This window comes from Bactrocera neohumeralis, unplaced genomic scaffold, assembly GCF_024586455.1.
Source record: "Bactrocera neohumeralis isolate Rockhampton unplaced genomic scaffold, APGP_CSIRO_Bneo_wtdbg2-racon-allhic-juicebox.fasta_v2 cluster09, whole genome shotgun sequence".
NCBI lineage: Eukaryota > Metazoa > Arthropoda > Insecta > Diptera > Tephritidae > Bactrocera > Bactrocera neohumeralis.
The window spans coordinates 14,481,778-14,503,941 of NW_026089622.1; the positions used below are offsets into that span (position 1 = coordinate 14,481,778).

The following is a 22,164-nucleotide window of genomic DNA, read 5'->3' on the forward strand; positions in this document are numbered from 1 at the left end:
GCTAACGCCGTCTGCCTTCTCCTCTGCATCTGCAGCTTGGGTGCCATCAGCCCCGGTATCCGTTGGGAGTACATTTAGCACAACCATTTCGAAACCATAGCTGATGGCTCCCTTGGTTTTGCTGAGAGGACCGATGGGCTCCTCGTTAAGCATTACCAACGCTTGCCGATAAGGTTCATCGGTTCTCTCCAGCCTTATAACCCTCCAGTCATGCGTGGGGAGAGAGGGGTTGCAGTACTTGAGGATTTCCTCAATCTCATTTGCAATGGAAGGTTCAGCCGGCAGCCAGACGCGAGCCCTCGGGCGAAGAGGAAGGTCCGCTTTGTCCACGGCCTCCAGTCTGGCTCCCTTCCACACCTCCCCCTCCAGAGATACTGCCTCCTTATATAAGATGGCCGATCTTTCATCGGCACACCTTGTCAGCTTATGCAGCCCATGATGCCAACCGGCACTTACACATTTTGGGTTTGGTCCCGGGTTTCCCTTAACCACCCTGAGGAAGACTGACGAAATGGCTGCCGCTACTCTTTTCCACTCTTCGTGAGAGATGGCGCATCCCCCCTGCTGCGGTCTAGCACACCAAGCACTCTTGCACTAGCACCTTTAGCGATTTCACTAAAAGTTGGCGCAGCCCCCGTTCGCGGTTTTTTACCAAGGGAGGTTTCTCCCTCATGCGACCTTTGCCGCTTAACCGCTGGTTCGGGTCCCTTCGTTTCGAGTCGAGCCCTATCGGTCTCGCTCTCACTCCGGACCTCCTTAGCCCATTCGAGCGTGTTGGCATGCTGCTCAGATACCTGACCAGCATGCTTGCCCCCGTAGCGCTCTACGATTTTTGTTGCCAGTCGACGGTCCGACTTCAGCTTTCTAGCTAAAGCTCCCCTGCTAATGCCCCCTGTGGATCCCTTCATAATTTTAGCAGAAGTGCCTCTGCTGGTGCTAGCGATTCCGCCGTGCACGAAGACTCCACTTTCACTATCTCTTTTGCCGGCGGTTTTGCGCCGGCACCCTCCATTCTGTCGCCTGATGAGGAGACTCCTACCGGGGTCCTTGTCTTCTCGCTGCAGCTACTTAGCAATGGTTTCGTCGCCACAGGAGCAGCAGCCCCGCCTGGGACGAGTCTGGGTGTCGATTTCGACATCCCTTCATCTCTCTTCGTCGCCTTTCTATTCGTTTCAGACTTGTCCATGCAAAAAGGGTCCCCACTCAGAGCCGCTATCCGTCCCCCAGAAGGTAGTCGCCTTTTATGGTCCCAAGGTTATCTCTGTGACGAGGCAAAGCCAAGGGTGACGTACGCCCTTATGAGGCAATACGTTCAGAGCCGACCAGCGTAAAGAAGGAGTCCTCTCAACTTACACATACCACGCCAACTTAACGACGACGGGGGGGGGGGGGGGGGGGCGCGGGGGGAACGTACTCTGAGGGCTGCCATGGTTTTAACGGGACGGAGGCAGTTGCGACATTAGCCCAGCAGCCATTTCTGATGGGTGTCACCCCATCATACTCAGGTGCCAGAATGTCGCCACCACCAGCCCAGGGTTCAACCAGATCCAAATAAGTTTAACCTACTCTAAAAACCAGTTCAATGCTAAAGTCGTCTAGGAGTTGTAAGGCCGTGAAGGCCGCAGGCCATTTAGCATTACCCAGGATGCACCAGCGTGGAGGCGACCTGCTCTACATCCCCAAATTCTTCAATATTCTTCACCGTAGAAATGAACAATTACAACGTGTTTCGGAGTTTTATCGTTGTTACGATGCATTACAGTATCCTACATTGCACTGGAATGGCCATGATGGATATAGTATCCCAATGATTAATCCAAGCACAGGTACATAATACATATCGTGCTCATAAATATTTCGTTTAAATAAAAGATTTCGATTTTGAATTTAAAACTTCTAAATACGTTTTGAAACGTATTTTTTACAGGTATTGATGCTCAAAAGAAGGTCAGCGCCATGAATTATTATTCATACAGATTAATGATTCGCGAAGGAAGTTCAAATTACATTTTGAGATGTGGAAAACTGTTTCATCAATACATTGTGGACATGTATGCGAAAATTGAGACTGAACGTCTCAATTACATCCGGTTCAATCCAAGTAAATTGCGATCAGAAGAATACATACATTTGCGTGATGCAATAACAAATGATGGGAATTTGAATGATATTGGACATCTGACGATATTACCAGCATCTTATATTGGAAGTCCTCGCCATATGCATGAATATGCTCAAGATGTTATGTCATACGTGAGAAAATACGGCCGACCAGATTTTTTTATTACATTCACATGTAATCCGAAGTGGAGCGATATTCAAAATAATTTGTTTGACGGTCAATCAACAACAAATCGTCACGATATAAATGCACGTGTTTTTCGACAAAAATTAAAAGCGCTGATGGATGTAATTGTGAAATTGCTCGTATTTGGAGAAGTGCGGTGTTATATGTATTCAATCGAATGGCAAAAGAGAGGATTGCCGCACGCACATATTGGTGATATTGATATGGTTGGTTCGTAAAATCACACCAGATGAAATTGATAATATCATATCAGCCGAGATACCAGATCAAACAATTGATCAAGAATTATTTGAAGTCGTCACAAAACATATGATTCATGGCCCATATGGCGTACTAAATATGAATTCACCATGCATGATTGAAGGCAAATGCTCAAAGCGTTATCCCAGAGCATTGACTTTCGACACAATAACAGGCAATGATGAATACCTGTTGTATCGACGACGGTCTACTGAAGATAACGGTCAATCAGTAATGATGAACATTCGTCATCAAGAAATCATCGTCGATAATCGCTGGGTTGTGCCATATTCACAACTTCTGTCTAAAATATTTCAGTCTCACATTAACGTTGAGTATTGTAATTCCGTCAAGTCAATCAAATACATTTGCAAGTATGTGAATAAAGGAAGTGATATGGCTGTCTTTGAAGTACCTGATGCTGACAATAGGAACGATGAAATTACCCGATATCAAATGGGCCGATACGTTAGCAGCAATGAAGCAATTTGGCGAATATTTGCGTTTCCATTGCACGAAAGACATCCTGTTGTTGTTCATCTAGCGGTGCATCTTGAAAATGGTCAACGTGTTTATTTTACTACTGAAAATATACAGCAGAGAGCAGCACAACCACTAGCGACTACTTTAACTGCTTTTTTTCGACTTTGTGAAACCGATACATTTGCCAGAAGTTTGCTATATACTGATGTACCTCAGTATTACACATGGAATTCATCATCAAAAGAATTCCAACGACGTAAACAGGGTACAGCAGTTGATGGTCACCCAGGTATATATTCAATAGATGCTTTGGGGAGAATGTATACGATTCATCCCAACAACGCGGAATGTTTTTATTTTCGATTGCTATTGATGAACGTTCAAGGACCGAGATCGTTCGAATATTTGAAAATAGTTGATGGTAATTTATGTGAGACGTATCGCGAGGCATGTCACCTACTGCATTTGTTGGAAAACGATTCACATTGGGAATCGACGCTTCAAGATGCATGTGTTTCATCTTTACCACAACAAATAATAATGCTTTTCTCGATTATAATATCAACACGCATGCCGTCGAATCCACTGGAATTATAAAACAAATATCAAGATTACATGACGGAAGATGTTTTGATTCGGATGCGTTGTACGTCAAATAATCCAGATTTGATGATTACCTTGGAAATGTACAATGAAGCAATAATAATCATTGAAGATATGTGTCTCAAAATTGCGCATAAAGCATTACCACAGTTATTTATGATTTCACCTGATCGTCCGATGCATGATTTGATGGATCAAGAATTGCAACGTGAACAACAATTCAATTGTGACGAATTGCTTGAATTTGTGCAATCAAATATTGACAAATTAAATGATCAACAAAACTATATATATCAAACAATTTTGCAAGCTGTTTCTGTGGGATGAGTGTACAATTTACGCGGAAATCAACACCTGTTTGGTGGTGCCTTGATATTGTTATCAGGCGATTTTCGACAAACATTGCCAATTTCTTCCTCGATCAACTCCTGCCGATGAAAGAAATGCATGCCTGAAATCTTCTGCTCTCCGAAGATTTGTGAAAAAATTGACGTGGAATAGCAATATGTGTGTCCTATTATAAGACGATTCATCTGATATCAGTTTTCGGAACAATTGTTGGATATCGAAAATGGAAAAATGCAAAGCGACAATACTAATGGAATGATCACCTTGCCCGAAAATTTTTGTACAATTTTGCAAACAAAAGAAGAATTGGTCGATTGCGTTTTCCCAAATATCATTCAGAATCACAGAAGCCATGATTGGTTAGCAGAACGTTCAATATTGGCACCGAAGAATATACACGTCAATGCAATAAACTTCCAAATTCAAGAAAAATAGACAGGTGAAGTCATAACTTATGAATCCATTGACAGCGTTATGGATGAAGATGAAGCTGTGAATTATCCAATTGAATTTCTGAATTCATTGGAACCACCTGGTACACCGCCACATCTTTTGAATTTAAAGGTTTGTTCATTACTTTAATCATTACAGAATATAAATCTGTAAGGAGGTTCAATGAAATATATTATTGATTCCATTTTTAAGGTTGGTTCACCAATCATATTACTAAGGAATATCAATCCTCCAAAAATGTGTAATGGTACACGACTGGCAATAAAGAAGCTAATACCAAATTTGATTGAAGCAACTATACTCAATGGCAAAGCGAAATGTGCTTATACCTCGTATTCCAATGATTCCAACAGACATGCCATTCGATTTCAAACGTCTGCAATTTCCGGTGCGTTTATCATTTGCCATGACTATAAACAAAGGACAAACATTTCAAATATGCGGAGTAAATTTGGAAGAATCGTGTTTTTCACATGGACAATTATATGTTGCATGTTCGAGAGTCGGTACTGCACATCGTTTATTCATTCATGCACCGGACAGTAAAATTAAGAACGTTGTTTATCAAAATGTTTTAGATTAGAACTCGAATTTTTGAGATTTTCAATTTATTATATACGCTTATGTAAAAATAAGAGGAAACTAAAGAATAAATACTTTCAATGTTTGAAGAGTATTACTTTGTTGAATTTTTTATTGAATCGCTATGACAATTTGTTTATTATTCGTATTTATGTAGGCTTCTCAATGTTAGCGTTATAACAATTTTATGGAGTAAATGGATAATATCGTACGAATGCATTCTTATGAACTGCATATCCTTTATCAACAATATCTTGGTCAATCCTCATCCTTAATTCATAATCGTCTAAATTTATGAAAAAGATTTCGTCTATTTGTTTCATTATTTTCATAGTGAAAGATTCGTTCAAAGCAATTTCTTCAAAATATTTGATAGCTTCTCGCGACCAGTATTTCCCATTACTTGGCTTGATATTTGCTAATCGGCAATTCAGAATTTGCTCTACATCCTGGTATTCCCTTTCTTCCGGTCTGAATTTTACGGTGACGCGCGATGGACTATCAATCGACTGAACAACAACTGTTTATTCCTGAAGATAATCAGAATGGAATGTTCTTCTCATATCGAATCTTTTCATCGTCATTTTTTGTATGGTATACTTTGGAAACAAAAAAATTTTTTTATTATATTGAATTATAGTGTATTTGTTATTGACTTTTTTGTTTGGCTATTAACTTACTGTTTTATTACACTTTTATGAATGGAAAATCACATTATTTTCAAATACAGAGTAATTATTATCGCAGAATATAATTATAGACCATGAAATTTCAGGTTTTTTTGTTTGCTAAATAAGTTGAATTTTGCTCAAGTAACAATATAATGTGACATTACTCATTCATGTCAAATGCTTATGTTTTTGTTTTTCTTATGTTTTTGTTTACACTCAAACGTCAAATAACTAAAAATTTAGATTTGTCGTTTGTGGATATTTCATAAAATCTGAAAATAGGCAATTGCTTTGGCAAATTTATCGCATATTTGAATATTCAATATGTTTAAAAAGAAGATGACAAAAATGTCTATAATGAAAAAAAATTAAATGAAGTATAATAGCCGATAAATATTTATTAACAAAAAAAATGAATAAATTACACTGTGATAGTCAAAAAAAAAGACAAGACCAAATTCGACGGTTTCCCCCTATTTCAGGTCCTACGAATCGAACTGCATCATTACTTTTTTGAGGTACAATCACGGTTTCATACAAAATTTTTTGTTGAAGTTTTTCATCAAAGTGGCCCATTGTAAGAGAAAGGCACATTTTTCTTCGGTCTCTAACTTTTTTAATGTTGACTTTTTTGATAAACTTTCTTTGGCAAAGCTTCTCAGAATAAGTCCGTCTTTAAGTTCTTAGATGACTGTAAACCCCAAAATCAATGTTTTTTGTGTCCTTATAGCCAATATGTCGAAAAAACTGAAATTTAATCCATTTTTTTTAATGTTTTTTCCCTCACGTTTCGTCAATATTTTAATTTACCCTTTGATACTTATAGATTAAGTGACATCTTGTAATAGTAAGAAACTTAAGCAAAGACAACGTTCTGAGCAAACTAACCATTAGAAAAAAAACTTAATAAAATTTATATTTTTTAAAAAAGTTACACTAACTATGTTTGTGTGCTGTTTTATTTTTTGTATCTTATACACAAGTGTTATCAATAAGTATCATAAATTTGTACACAATATTATATATATATTTTATATTAATATTTGTGTTATCCACATACAGCAATACTGCTTTTAAACTATTTTTCGACGAGTCAATAAACAAGCGCTAATGCTCTGGTTTGTACTCACAGTTCATGATTTGCATAAGACCAGGAATATTTTTACAATACGAAAAAGTATTATCGCCATTAACCTCAAAGAAATCTAAAAGCTCCTTCTGTCTTTTGCGGTATCCATACACCTTTACATCTTTAGACAATATATTTACCGATCGAAGAAGATGTGATCGGCAAATCGCTTGTCTTTGCGATAATTTCAGCTGCCGTACCATCGTATTCAAACGGGCTTGGGAAATCTCCAAGTGACGACATGGGCTTTCAACTTCGGTTGGGTAGATTTGTAGGCTCGGTGGAAAATGCTGGCGAAATATATCTGTCAGTTGGACTTGGACATCTTGTTATCGGAGCATTTTCTGAGTGAGATACTGGTAGCTGTGCAGATTGAACACTTTTGTAAACGGTGTTTTTTTTGTTGAGTCCTGCAAATTTGTTCTTGCACGCGTAGCAGTTACCAGTATGACGCCCTTGTGGATCTATCCAAATCATTGGAATGCCGAACCCCGTTTTTAGGCACAGTCTTTTTGACCAGTTATGCAGGTTGTTGTTGCATTGCGTGCAAATGGTATTTGGCACCCAATCTACGTCTCTTATAACGGGCAAATCGAAACATTTCTCGTAGATGCCGGCAGTTCCCGAAGATATTTTGCGTCTACTCCGAGGGCTTGTAAATTTTCCACATACGTAGCAGATCAACGATAGGCCAATTGGACACTTATTCATTTTAATTTATTTTCTTAATATACAAGGCACTAAAACAATGTTCTTTCCGCGAAGTCAAAGTCAAATTAATTACTGCAATCTATGCTTAAAGTTTGTTAAGTTTTTTTTCTAATGGTTAGTTTGCTCAGAACGTTGTCTTTGCTTAAGTTTCTTGCTATTACAAGATGTCACTTAATCTATAATGCCCGGTTTCACAGTCCATACTTAAGTTGTGCCTAAATAAAATCTTAGCTAAGTATTGTTGCAAACTGAGTGGTCGTTTGCGTTTCACAGTCAATGCACAATTTCTATAAAATTTTATTATGATATATGGCAACGTTATGGGCAACATATGTTTTACAAATGTCAAATTTTATATTTAAATTATAACAGACAATACATAAATTTGCGAGGAAAATTATATCAAGAATTGATGAAAACAACAAAAGAACCCCAAATTTCATCACTAGCGAGTCGGAGCACCTATGGGAACTGAAGGAAAAGTATAAGCTGTTATTGAGTGCAAACGAACGGACACTTGCCCTACGCTACGAAAGATGTCGCTGAAAATTCAAAGCAAATTCAAAACAAAAATCAGCTGTTATTTAAGCACTGCTTAAGTCTCCCCTTTTCAGTACTTAAGCATTACATAAGTATGAACTGTAAAACAATATTTTCCTGTTTTATCTTAAGTACAACATAAGTATGGACTGTGAAACCGGGCCTAAGTATCAAAGGGTAAACTAAAATATTGACGAAACGTGAGGGAAAAAACATTAAAAAAAATGGATTAAATTTCAGTTTTTTCGACATATTGGCTATAAGGACACAAAAAACATTGATTTTGGGGTTTACAGTCATCTAAGAACTAAAAGACGGACTTATTCTGAGAAGCTTTGCCAAAGAAAGTTTATCAAAAAAGTCAACATTAAAAAAGTTAGAGACCGAAGAAAAATGTGCCTTTCTCTTACAATGGGCCACTTTGAAGAAAAACTTCAACAAAAAATTTTGTATGAAACCGTGATTGTAACTCAAAAAAGTAATGATGCAGTTCGATTCGTAGGACCCGAAATAGGGGGAAACCGTCGAAGTTGGTCTTGTCTTTTTTTTTTGTTATTAATATATTTACGAACTGCGCAGCAAAGCGCGGCGGGTAAGTTAGTTATGTATATAATGTTTTTATTTACTGTTACAATCAAAACATCTTCTGGATCTATTTCGGAAGTTTCGTTATTGTTATTAGTTTTACATATTCTTTAAAAATTTTTTTTTGTATTTGTAAAGCGAACACAAGTGCTTCATTTTTGAAAGCTGCTACTCCTACTTTGGCTAGTTTCAGCTTAGATGGAAAAATCTGTATCGAAACTACCTATTTATTATATTTACTTCGTCAACGATCTCTACTTCGTCGAATTGGATCATGGTGTGTCCTGCCTCTTCAACTATCGGTGACACTTGTAGGAAAGCTATAGCCAATTTTATGGCGATCATCAGAAACATTATTATCCACATGGTCTGAAAATATATTGATTCATGGATTAACACTTACCCATACATTGCCATTATGTACTAGTGTGCTTAATCTATTATCGTCCTCTTCCATACCTATCTTCCCATCTCTATCTAATTTTAGTGGCCTTTTTATGTTTGCTACATGAATGTTTTGCAAGGAGGTGATTCGGAAATATGGTTCGTCCATGAGTCTTACTCTTTAATAATTTTTTATTGACCCAGTCGATCTCAGTTCTTCGTAGTCCTCTCTGTACCTATTTCTTTGGTGTATTATGAGTTGTTTCTTCTGGTCTATTGTGGTTTTCAAATGGTTGGATATATGGTATATTATTTTTTGCATTATTGGGTGTACATTTTATGGTTGAGTGATATCCTCATTTCTGTTGAGAGGCTTGGATTCTCAATTCCTGTTGGTTTTTCCAACACGGTTGAGTGCAGCCTCTCAATATACGCATTACCTGTATGGGTTTTTGGTTTTGTTAAGCGTACTTCGACCCTTTCTGTCTTTAAGAACGGAATCAACTGATCGGCCCTGAATTCGATGTCCATGATGATCTTATTTTGCTTCCCAATTTTCGTGAAATGTTCAATTATGATGGCCTTCTTTGTGCTCCAATTTCTGTCAGTTATATTGTATATGCAAATTTTATTAGCTTGTCAATTACTGTGGCAGATGACCGCTTTTTGAAATGAAAAATGTCCACATGTATTATTTCATTTCATCTGAAGGCGTCTCTGTTAGCTCAAACTTCGGTTTTATCGGTTTCCTATCATATTTAATTTGCTTACATTTTTCGCAATTATCTATAATTAGCTGTACATACATGTTCCATGTTATTGTAAATTTCGTTTATTCCGCTATGCATTGACTCAATGCTGTGGTAAAGTGAAATTTGTTTATGCAGATCTTCTTGTATAATTTCTGTTGCTCTTTTTGTACATTTTATGTATTGTAACTTGCTGACACTTCTAGATTGGATTCTTTATCATTGCATTCGTCGATTTTTGGAGAGTTTTCTTATATTCAATTTCGAAAATGAAGTCTTCTTTTATACTTGTAATTTTCCGTAAACATACAGCCCAAAATAGGTAAGTGCTTAAATGATAGCTAAAAATTCCGTATCTGCGGTGACATAATTTTGCTCGTGATTATTTAACGTTTTAGAGATATGGCACACCGGCTGTCCTTGCTGTGACAGCATTGCCCCTATAACATAACCACTTGCATCTGTGGCGATTTCATAATTTGTATATTTAAGTATTTGATGAGACGAAATTAAAGCTTTAAGGTTTTCAAAACTTGCAATAAATTGCGGATCGTTTGGATTTATTTTGCATACCTTTTTTTATATTTAACCAGTGGATATGCAATTTTTGAGTAGTATCTAATGAACTTTCTGTAATAACCAGTGACTTCAAATTTGGTATTGCTACATTTATCGGCTCGGAGTTTTAAATCATGTTCTTTGATATAGGCGACAGACTGGAGCTTGTTGCTTTACTCTTTGTATAAGCATTCCTGAAAATATTTCCTTCATCATATTGCCTGTCTCACTCAAAGCACAATATTCGGTAATATTATCCATTATTTCTTTAGTATTCCTACCAAATTCACCGATACTTCCCGCCATAAGATCAGCGACGTCGTTGGTCAAAGTCATCTGGTCCTTTGTTGGCCTAAAGTGCTGTTTTAATCTTATTTTGCATGTGTCCCAATTTTCTGGAGGACTCAATGTTAAAAAATTTTTTGCCGATCCTAAAATTTTTAAATCACAAACTACTCTGAATGCTACCTTTTGTTGTCCTGCATAATCAGCTAGTACCTTATCAATTGCTTCAATAAACGCTGGTAATTTTTTTGCATTACCTTCAAACGGCTGTAAGTATTTTAAATCTTTTTCTATTTTCTGCCTAATACTAGTTTCCTGCTGTGCAGCTTTTTGCTGAAGAAATTGTGTTAGTGCTGATAATCAACGTTCAACGTTTAACAGATGGTTTTGAGCCATCATTTTTTGTTTATTTTCCTTTTTATTTTATAATGCTATTTTAATTAATTAATTTTAATTTTCTTTTAATTAAAAATTTGTCCCTGCGAAATGAACTACATGCATATACCAGAGAACGTATATTTATAGAGAAGGTTCACGATGTCGAGAATTTAGGTATATTTCAATTTTGGGATATTTACTGTTTTGGATGAGCGAGTTTCACCACAGAAAATTATTAGCGATTTTCACCACTTAACATCAGGGGACACGAAAATAGCGGAATTGAGCATTCTCAGTGTTAAATGAGAACAAGTAAGGAAGGGCTAAGTTCGGGTGTCACCGAACATTTTATAGTCGGTTAACTCACTTTTAGTGATTTTCAACATAACCTTTGTATGAGAGGTTGGCGTGGTTATCATCCGATTCCTTCCATTTTTGAACTGTATATGGAAATGCCTGAAGGAAACGATTCTATAGAGTTTGGTTGACATAGCTACAGTAGTTTCCGAGATATATACAATAAACTTAGTAGGGGTCGGGGCCACGCCCACTTTTCCAAAAAATTACGTTAAAATATGCCCCTCCCTAATGTGATCCTTTGTGCCAAATTTCACTTTAATATCTTTATTTATGGCTTAGTTATGACACTTTATAGGTTTTCGGGTTTCGCCATTTTGTGGGCGTGGCAGATTGCCGATGTTGCCCATCTTCGAACATAATATTCTTATGGAGCCAAGAAATACGTGTACAAAGTTTCATCAAAATATCTCAATTTTTACTCAAGTTACAGCTTGCACGGACGGACGGACAGACAGACATCCGGATTTCAACTCTACTCGTCACCCTGATCACGTTGGTATATGTATATAACCCTATATCTGACTCTTTTAGTTTTAGGACTTACAAACAACCGTTATGTGAACAAAACTATAATACTCTCCTTAGCAACTTTGTTGCGAGAGTATAAAAATTATGCTATTTCCGATGTTAAGGAATGTACGCTTACAGATTCGCATATTTACAATACGCAAGCGACTCTGCATATAATCTGCATACATACATATGGATGTATATTTTCTATATACATATGTATGTATTTTATATCAAAGCACACAAGCATGTACATACATACATACGTACAAATGGAAGTTTAAAAGTTTAAAGGCCAAGCGGTCGCACATATTCATGTATGTATGTATGTAATTATGTGAGCATGTAAACAAACATAACCATACGCATACCCTGCGAACCACGGCTACCCGCTTGAGACATATATTCCAATACAACTACACATTTTTTCTCTATACACTAACACCAACGCACATTTTCGGGTTATTTTTTGTTTACCTAAATCCGATGAGAAAAAGTTTCTTTCATCTCTTGATTTATTTGAATGAGTGCGAAGGAGAAAACATTATTGTCAATGTGGCAAAAGAAAATCCCAAAAAGGGTAATAAAAAAACGATTGAAAGACGATGTCATTCGTGATCGTACTATCGTAAAGGAGGATCGTACAACAAGAAGGTAAGTGAATGATTTTTTTTTTAATAATTTGCAAATAATTACTTCATTTGTTTTTATAGCATTGGAATTAGCAGCTGCAGCAATATCATCAGAAGCAGCAAATTTAAATTGTTAAGTAAGTATGTGAGAAAAAGTGTGTGTTGTTTGAAATTGGATTGCGCAGTTCAAAATAATACGCAAAAATAATTACATATGTACATAAGTATGTATTTTATGCGTTTAAGGGGGCCTGCACAATATATTATAATTTGTGAAAACAAATGTTTGCCTAATATTTTAAATAATCAAATAATATTATTCTTTTATTTCAGATATTATTATGATTTTTATTTAATTATTCTTTCTTTTCAGATTTTATCACTATTTTTATTTAATTAATATTGGCTTTCAGAGTAAATTCTATTTGTATTTAATATATTTTATTCTTTCAGATAATATTAATCTTTTTTTCAGATATTATTATCATTTTATACAATTAATCTTTCTTCAATGTAATTATTATTTATTTTCAGGTATTAATAATCTTTATTTTATTTTCAGGTTTTAATAACCTTTATTTTATTTACAGGAATTTGTGTTTTATAATATTTTTCCACTCTTTTATTTTCAGGTTTTAAAAATTCTTTTCTTTATTTAATCTTTTTTCAGATATTAAATATTTTTTAAATTAAATATATTTTTATTTATATAAATTGTAATAAATTTTTTGAAAACATATAGAAAATAAAATAAAATAAAAATTTTGAAAATTAAAAAGTTTAGTTTGAAATTTTAAAAGTAGGAATCAAAAAATGCATCCCGGCATCAGCTATTTAAAAAGAGAAAATGCAACCCTGCATCAGCCGTCGATTGGGGATATCAGAGCAGGACAGATATACTTTTTTATATGACACTGCTGAATGAGCGCAACAAAGATGTCTGATCACATGTATACGTACGTGAGTAGGTAAAATATCTGCCAGGCTTAAGAAACATTCTATATCCCTGCAAGACGGAGGTAACAGATTGCACAAACACATTGAAACATTTTCAGCTGTTCACTAACACTGTTACATTTTCTGGAATTTTCAATTGAATGAGAGAATACGTAAGTAAGATAGAGAAAAACTATCGACATTCTAAACATATTGTAATATTAACTTGCTAGAATAGGAGAGACGAATGCCCAATTTTTCAAGAAGAAGAAAACGAAAAGCGCAGTTTATTTTGGATTTTAAAGAGGTAAGTTCGTTACTTGATAATTTGATACTTTATAATTAATTTCTATTATTTATATATACATATGTATATTATTAATTTCTTTTGTATAGAGAAACTAAAAGGCTTAACTAGGAGAAAAAGGTAAGCATTGTGAATTGAATGTTGTGTGTATAATTAAAAATTTTAATATTACAGAAAACATTTGGAGGATTCAAATATATTGGGTACAACAAACAAATAAGAGAGTAAGTTTTAAATTAGTAAAGCTAAATAGTGCATATTTATTTAAAAAAGTTGCTATAGATTGTGCATTTTTGTGAAATATGTAATTTGTACTTAATATCTACATATATATGTATATACATACATACATGTGTAAATGTAAAAAATTTAAAAATCAAAAATCTTTATCAAAGTAATATTTGTTGCTATATTATATCTTTTAATTAAACGACCACTTAATATTTTTAATTTTATATAATAATTATATAATATTTTTTTTTTTTAGTTTTCGACGTGGATATTTGATTCCTATCAATCAGTTAAGTTTTAGTTTTAAATAATGAATAAGAAAACCTTTTCAAACCTCTTGAGCAAGGAAAAATCGAAATTTGAAGCTACGGTGGCAAAATTTCGAAGACTGAATGAATCTGTTCAAGAGGTTTCAAATGATAGTTTCGATAGGTTAGAGTTAGGGATTAGTGATAATGAACCAAGCACCAGCAGAGCAAGTGGTAATAGGTTTGAGGGTTTTTATGATAGCGATAACGAAACCAGTAGTAGGTATTTGTTTGAAGAAGATTTTCAATGTGTTGAGGAGGTTGAGGACCAGTCCGATAAAGTGGTCGAATTGAAGGCGTGGGCAATTAGAAATAATATTTCTCAAAATGCTCTCACTGACCTGCTTCAAACTTTAGATAAAGTTGGTGTTAATGGCTTGCCATTATCAGCGAAAACCCTCCTCGGAACAATGCGAGAAAAAGTTTGCGTTGAAGCCATACCAGGTGGAGAGTTTTTGTATTTTGGAATAGAAGAAAACTTAAATTCTCAAGAATTTGACTTCTTAGAAAATTACGAAAAGGTGGATATTGACGTTGGAATAGACGGACTGCAATTAACAAAGTCGTCAAAAAATTGTCTGTGGCCTGTCATGGGTTCAATAGCCAATTATCCTCATGTTAGTCCGTTTTTAATTGCCTGCTTCCAAGGAAGAAGCAAACCAAATAACCCTGAAGATTTCCTTAGAGATTTTTGTAATGAGGTAGGTATTCTTAGAGCAAACGGACTGAAAGTAGGTAGAAATCAGTTAATAAAACAGTTCGATATTAGGTCCTTTACCTGTGATTCACCTGCTCGCGCCTTTGTGACTGGAGTTATCTCTCATACAGGGAAAAATTGTTGTCCAAAATGTGTATGCTCAAGTCATTATCTAAAAGGGAGAGTTAGTTTTTCAACCAATGTAGGATCAGCGCGAACTGATGAAAGTTTTAGAATTAGGAGAGATGGGGAACATCATAGATTAGAGTATAGGGAGAAAGAAATTGTATTAGAATCTGCAAATTTTAATATGGTTTCACAGTTTCCTTTGGAACCAATGCATTTAGTAGACTTAGGTGTAATGAAAAAATTATTAAAATTGCTTATTTCTAAAGGAAATATTTCCGTAATGAATGAGAAGCTGCGTTATTTGGCAAAATATGTACCGTCCGAGTTTTGTCGAATAGTGCGTGACTTTAATGAAATAAGCAATTGGAAATCAACAGAGTTCCGACAGTTTTTGCTATATACAGGTATATTTGTTTTAAAAGACTGCATTGATGAATGCCTGTACTATCATTTTCTTTTTGCTTCATGTCGGAATTCGACTTCTTTCATATGAGCAGTCAGAAGAACACCAATTAAATGTAGCTGACAAAATTTTGCAAGAATTTGTTAATTTGTTTTCAAGTATACACGGCGAACACCTAATCAGTTTTAATGTACACGGCTTATTACATTTAACTGACTGCGTAAGACGGTTTGGCGCGATTGATAATTTCTCCGCATATAAGTTTGAGAATTATATGCAAACATTGAAGAAAATGATAAAAAAGCCGGATAAAGTATTGCAGCAATTAAAAAATAGATATTATGAGAGAAAGAATATGTATGCAGCTTCTAGCAAAGTTTCAAAATTTGGGGTATTTTCGTTAGATTTTAAAAAAGATAAGGATAGCTTTTGTTATTCAGAGAAAACAGGGCCGATAAAACTCATTGGCGAAAAAATTGGGGGCGATGTTTTTATAGGCCTTCTTTTTTCTGAGACTTACGATTATTTTCAAGAGCAAATTGCTTCTGCAGATTTAGGCATACTTGTAGGTAAAGTTTCAGAAAATGAGGTAGTTTTAAATAGGTTAGATATTAAATATAAGTATTTTTCCATACCTATAGATGATAAAATTCTTTTAGTTCCACTCATTCATCACCTTTTTTATGATTTTTCATAGAATGAATTTCGATTACCTCGTAGAAGAAATCGATTCCGAAGTGGAATGCTCACAACCTTTGGGCCCCCAAAGAGGTTGCATTGAACATAAATATTTTTCATTTTTTAATAATATTTTTTTACAGATAAAGTGTTTAAACCAAATTCTTACAATCTCGTTTGCGCTCCTCCAGCAGAACTATCAGAAATTTTGGTACCGTCACCATCGCCTGGCGGCCATGCAGGTATAATGTATTAATATATAAATATATTAGTATTTGTTTTATAAAAATATATTTATGTTTTTCAGATATAATCCAGAAGCTGGATGCTATTGAGACCCGTCTCACTGCCATTGGGAAGTCCCTAACAGACAAAGTAAGTAACGCAGTATTACAGTACCAAATTAAAACAGAAGCTAATTTTTATATTTTAATTTTTAGATGCCAGAGAAGGCCGAGGTGAAGGCGCAAAGTAAATTATTGCGCGAATGCCGCGTCATTGCGGCAAAGACGCACCATTCAATTAGCCGCATCACCGGTGATTTGGAGGACGAGCATTACGTGGAGCTCGCTTCGAAACTGCCCATGTCATCGGAAGAGCACGTGCGCTTCGTGGAAGACAAACTTTCCCAAAAGGAAAGCACGGATGCTATGGTAAATATCGGGTGATTTTTTAAGAGCTTGATAACTTTTTTTTAAAAAAAAACGCATAAAATTTGCAAAATCTCATCGGTTCTTTATTTGAAACGTTAGATTGGTTCATGACATTTACTTTTTGAAGATAATTTCATTTAAATGTTGACCGCGGCTGCGTCTTAGGTGGTCCATTCGGAAAGTCCAATTTTGGGCAACTTTTTCGAGCATTTCGGCCGGAATAGCCCGAATTTCTTCGGAAATGTTGTCTTCCAAAGCTGGAATAGTTGCTGGCTTATTTCTGTAGACTTTAGACTTGACGTAGCCCCACAAAAAATAGTCTAAAGGCGTTAAATCGCATGATCTTGGTGGCCAACTTACGGGTCCATTTCTTGAGATGAATTGTTCTCCGAAGTTTTCCCTCAAAATGGCCATAGAATCGCGAGCTGTGTGGCATGTAGCGCCATCTTGTTGAAACCACATGTCAACCAAGTTCAGTTCTTCCATTTTTGGCAACAAAAAGTTTATTAGCATCGAACGATAGCGATCGCCATTCACCGTAACGTTGCGTCCAACAGCATCTTTGAAAAAATACGGTCCAATGATTCCACCAGCGTACAAACCACACCAAACAGTGCATTTTTCGGGATGCATGGGCAGTTCTTGAACGGCTTCTGGTTGCTCTTCACCCCAAATGCGGCAATTTTGCTTATTTACGTAGCCATTCAACCAGAAATGAGCCTCATCGCTGAACAAAATTGGTCGATTATGTAGACCATAAATCGGACGTAAAGCGCGAAACACATTTCGAACCGAACACTGATTTTGGTAATAAAATTCAATGATTTGCAAGCGTTGCTCGTTAGTAAGTCTATTCATGATGAAATGTCAAAGCATACTGAGCATCTTTCTCTTTGACACCATGTCTGAAATCCCACGTGATCTGTCAAATACTAATGCATGAAAATCCTAACCTCAAAAAAATCACCCGATATTTCGTTTTTAAATATTATGCGATTGTAATATAATTTACTGTAATTTTTTTTTTACAGATGCGGCTAATATTGAAATCAAAGGGCGCAAAAGGCAGTGTGGACGGCGTACTTCGTGGTTTGTTTTCAGACGATGTAATGTACCATTACAATTTAGAGGGGCGCAAGGAGAAGAAACCCCTACTAAAACTAAAGTGCGTAGGGTTAGTTTTTGGTAAGTTTTTTTACTGGTATATATTTGAATGCCTTAACTTATTACGTTTAATTTTAGATATATTTCCTGACAAGGATAAAAGCAGTATATGTGGGGAGCTCCGGAGATTTGTGGCCTTAAGCCACAATCGTTATAAACAGAAGAAACATAAACTAAGGGCTAAACTAATATAAGTTTTATTATTATTACTTATATATATTAGTGTTAAGTTGTAAATATTAGTTTTAAGTTGTACATATTAGTTTTAAGTTGTAAATATTAGTTTTAAGTTGTACATATTAGTTTTAAGTTGTATATATTAGTTCTAAGTTGAAGTGTCTAATTTATTTTTAAAAATATGAGTTTTTACAATTATAATTTTTATACTCAAATAACTTGTATATAATTTTTCTGCCGAATGCAATAATAATAGGCATATTATTAATTTAATTAATATCTGATTTTGATTTTATTATTAAATAAAGCAAAATAATTTAAAAAAATGACTTTTATTTAAAATAATTGAATTTGCTTGAAGTAACAAATGGGTAACAGAAATGCTTGTTGCTGCTAACATGATTACATGTTAAAGGTAACAAACTGATAACCAAAATAATAACACTAACAGATATTCGGGTAACAAATACTTTTTGTTATCCATAACACATAGGTAAGCCTTGCGCTAACAAAAGAATTTGTTACCCGTAACATACTGTGAAGAGATTTGCTAACAAATGTATGTATTCTGTTAGAACAAGGCAGCATGCGATATTTGCCATTGGTTAGAGCGAGATAACCATTGAACATTAAATAGGTATGTGTTACTTTTTTCCCACTCTCTGAACAAAAGTAACAAATATTTTAACGAATGCAAAAGTGAACAATAACAACTCGTTTACACGTTTGCTAACAACTACCCGTCTTGCAGGGATGTTTACCACCACGTTTACCACCATGTTACCCGCTAATTGGTTGGCAGGGTAATGTTTGTAAATTTGTCCACACTAAACTATGTATGTAAATATGTACACATATTGTTTTATGCGAAATCTCCGTTGTCCCGGACAACCAATGGCCGAAGCTCAGATTTTGTCAAAGAATCAATAGGGGTATTCGGGATCTGTTGTATTTGCCATTGTATTTTTGTATTCGTGGTTTCTGTGGTTTTTATAGTAAATGTAGTAAAAATCCAACAACAAAATATACATACCATTCCAATACAACAGTGTAAGAAAATACAATAGAGCGACCCTATTGTAATTGTGGCTTTTGTTTTATACATTTCTCACAGCTGATCACAATTAAAAAGATGGCTGAAATGATGGACGCTGTAAGTTTTTATTGCTAAGCTTTTTTTTGTAAATATTTTAATGAGAAGTCTATTTTACAGAAGTTAAAAAAGGATAAAATAAGGCGGCGGGAAAAACCTAATAAGAAATGGACAGAAGAAGAAGTGGGACAAGTTCTTAACTATTTGCAGGAGCATCCGTCGTTTGAAGTAATTTGCAGCTATTCCTATTTTGTTTGTTTATATTTATTTGTATGGGACCGACGCCGGCCTGTTAGAGGAACAAGGTATCGAAAGTATTGATCGTAAGTATAATGAATTTCGAAATTTATATTTTATTAGTCATTTATTTTATGCTTTTAGAAAAACTGAGCAAGATGTGTCCCCATTATAAGCGATTGCAGAGCATATTTTTTAAGAGCAAATCGGCAGACTCGACACAGTACGTGTTCCAGTCCGAAGATGGTACAACTAATCATGGTGAATGTGAAATTATTCAGCAGAGCGAATATGACAGTGGTAGTATGTTCGTTGACGAAATTGCGACAACGACTGAAAGCAAACATGATAATGTATTTTATACGTTGCCGGATGATATCGAAATTGCAACACCAGTTTTTTCTAAACGAGCTCAAAATATAAATGACAATAAGGCAGTAGAATTCGCTGAAAAGATGAGGAAATCGGCACCGAAAACAGCAATTAGCAAATTATCTGCACTACAATCGGAAAGAAATGAGCTACAAATGCAACGCTTAGAATTAGAAAAGGAGAAACACAGAGACTACATGGAAAGGGAGGAAAAACGGATAAGTATAGAAAAGGAAAAGTTTGTTTTGGAAAAAAAAAGACACGAGAAGATGTTTGAGCTGGAAAAAGATAAATTAGCCATAGAAAAAGAGAACAATAAGGCTAAATTAAAAATTTTGATTATGGAGCTGGAGATGAAGGAGCGGCTAGCTCGTTATGAGTTAGAACTAAAATACAATCAGTAAAACAGAAGCTAAGTTTTTTTCAGAAAACAGAAACCAAAAATTACACATTTTCTTTTATTTATTTATGGAACAACAATCTATTGTTATATGAAAGAGTGCCTCATTAAACTTTTTGTTGATTAAATTTATTTTTAACTTAAAAAACTTGTACTGGTACTAGTCAAACATCATATGGTATAAACCTTGTCTCTTCATTTCGATTTCCTGTCGGGTATTAGTTTGGAATTCTTCTTCTGGTTGGTTTGGTTCTCGATTTTCTTGATCGACAAATATTGTCTCTATTTCCTTTTGGTTTAATAAAATATTGTGCAAAATGTAGCAGACTCGAAATCAATCACAACAAAATTTGTGACTTTCTCTGTTTTGAATTCGCATTCTGAGCTCCTTTAGACTACCAAACTTCTCTTTTAACAACCCAAAACAATTTTCAATTCGTACGCGATACTTACTATGGCGTCGATTAAATTCATTGCGTTTTTCTGTGTCCAATTGCTTTAAGTTGCTTCGATATGGTGTTATTAACGTTTTGGAAATCGGATAAGCTGAGTCACCTGCTAGCCACTGAAATCCTGAAAAAAATTTCGACTCTTCAAGAAACAAAGCGCATGTTTTATATACTTTAGCATCATGAGCGCTACCCACATGGCCCACTACAATATGTCGAATTCTGCATTAGTGGTCACAAACCACTTGAGCTTTTACAGAGTAACGTCGATTTTTAGAAAAATACGTCTTGTGGTTATGGACGAGCGCTTCGGCAAGAGCAATCTCTGTTCCATCTACGTAACCAATGCAATATGGAAGTTCGTTGAACATTTGGAAAACTATTAAATTTCTTTCAGCGTAATCTGGCCAAAATATAATTTTTCTCTCCAATCGTTGGAAAGCTTTAAATACTCTTTCTGTTACAACGCCAATTGTGCTTCCATCGCCAATTCCAAAAATAGAAGCTATTTTCCTTATGGAAGCATTTTTACTATAGAAAACTGTTTGCAGAATCGATCCACCCTTAACATTTGCTTCAACCTGGTATCATCCAATTCACTTAACACATCCAAACGCCAAGTTATACTTTTTGGAATAAATTTCTCAATTCCTCGGCGGCACTGCAATATAATGATCACCTCTTCCATAGAGCAGTCTAAAATATCATCCACGGCTGCATCATCGGCATCTACAAATACGGAACTCGAATAAACAGCTCTTTATTTATAAGTATTTAAGTTACCTACCGGTCACATAAGCAATTTGATTTTCACAATTATCAACAATAAAATCTAATATTTTAGTTTTTTCGCTTTTTCGCGGCATATTTCCCCTTGTTTATTTGTTGTGGCACAAAAATCAGCTGTTCGGCAAATTTTACAACCACATTACAATGGGTGTGTTCGCGATTTTCTTGTGTATTTCTGAATTCGTTCTAAAAAGAGAAAATAATTACTACGAATACAACAGATTCCGAATACCCCTAATATGTCGAAAGATTGACGCGACGACAAAGCGTCACAACATTGTGTTGTTGGTAGGGATGCAAACGATGCATCGATGTTTGCCATCGATGTTGTGATTCTAAAAACATCGATACATCGATGTTGCCTGGATCGATGTTTTATGTCGATGTTTTTCAAATTTTACTCCACATCTTTGCAGCACTTTTTCTCGGTATTAATGCGAAAACATCTGCTTCGAAACTGTCATGTGTTTTGTTGTAAAATTCGGAGAATTCGTTGGTTGAATGTGCACGTGAATAATACTGAGAATTCGCTTATGAATTAATGCGAAATAAGTTTTACAAAAAATCGAAAATACATTTTGTGTAACAGTCTATTTCGTGTTATATGTGTTAGAAGTAGTTTTTGAGCGTTT

General features: G+C 35.2%; 2 protein-coding genes across 2 annotated transcripts; both read left to right on the plus strand.

The window, feature by feature from the left end:
• Positions 1–13,916: 13,916 nt before the first annotated feature.
• On the plus strand, positions 13,917–18,338 carry LOC126764565 (uncharacterized). The gene is made up of 8 exons (XM_050482257.1): positions 13,917–13,976; positions 14,240–14,272; positions 16,218–16,291; positions 16,342–16,440; positions 16,506–16,573; positions 16,639–16,851; positions 17,883–18,036; positions 18,094–18,338. The coding sequence occupies exons 3-8, from the start codon at positions 16,219–16,221 to the stop codon at positions 18,207–18,209; spliced, it is 723 nt and encodes a 240-aa protein (XP_050338214.1). The 5' UTR covers positions 13,917–13,976; positions 14,240–14,272; position 16,218; the 3' UTR covers positions 18,210–18,338.
• A 757-nt stretch (positions 18,339–19,095) lies between these two features.
• On the plus strand, positions 19,096–20,379 carry LOC126764558 (uncharacterized). The gene is made up of 2 exons (XM_050482252.1): positions 19,096–19,608; positions 19,667–20,379. The coding sequence occupies exon 2, from the start codon at positions 19,681–19,683 to the stop codon at positions 20,296–20,298; it is 618 nt and encodes a 205-aa protein (XP_050338209.1). The 5' UTR covers positions 19,096–19,608; positions 19,667–19,680; the 3' UTR covers positions 20,299–20,379.
• Positions 20,380–22,164: the final 1,785 nt, after the last annotated feature.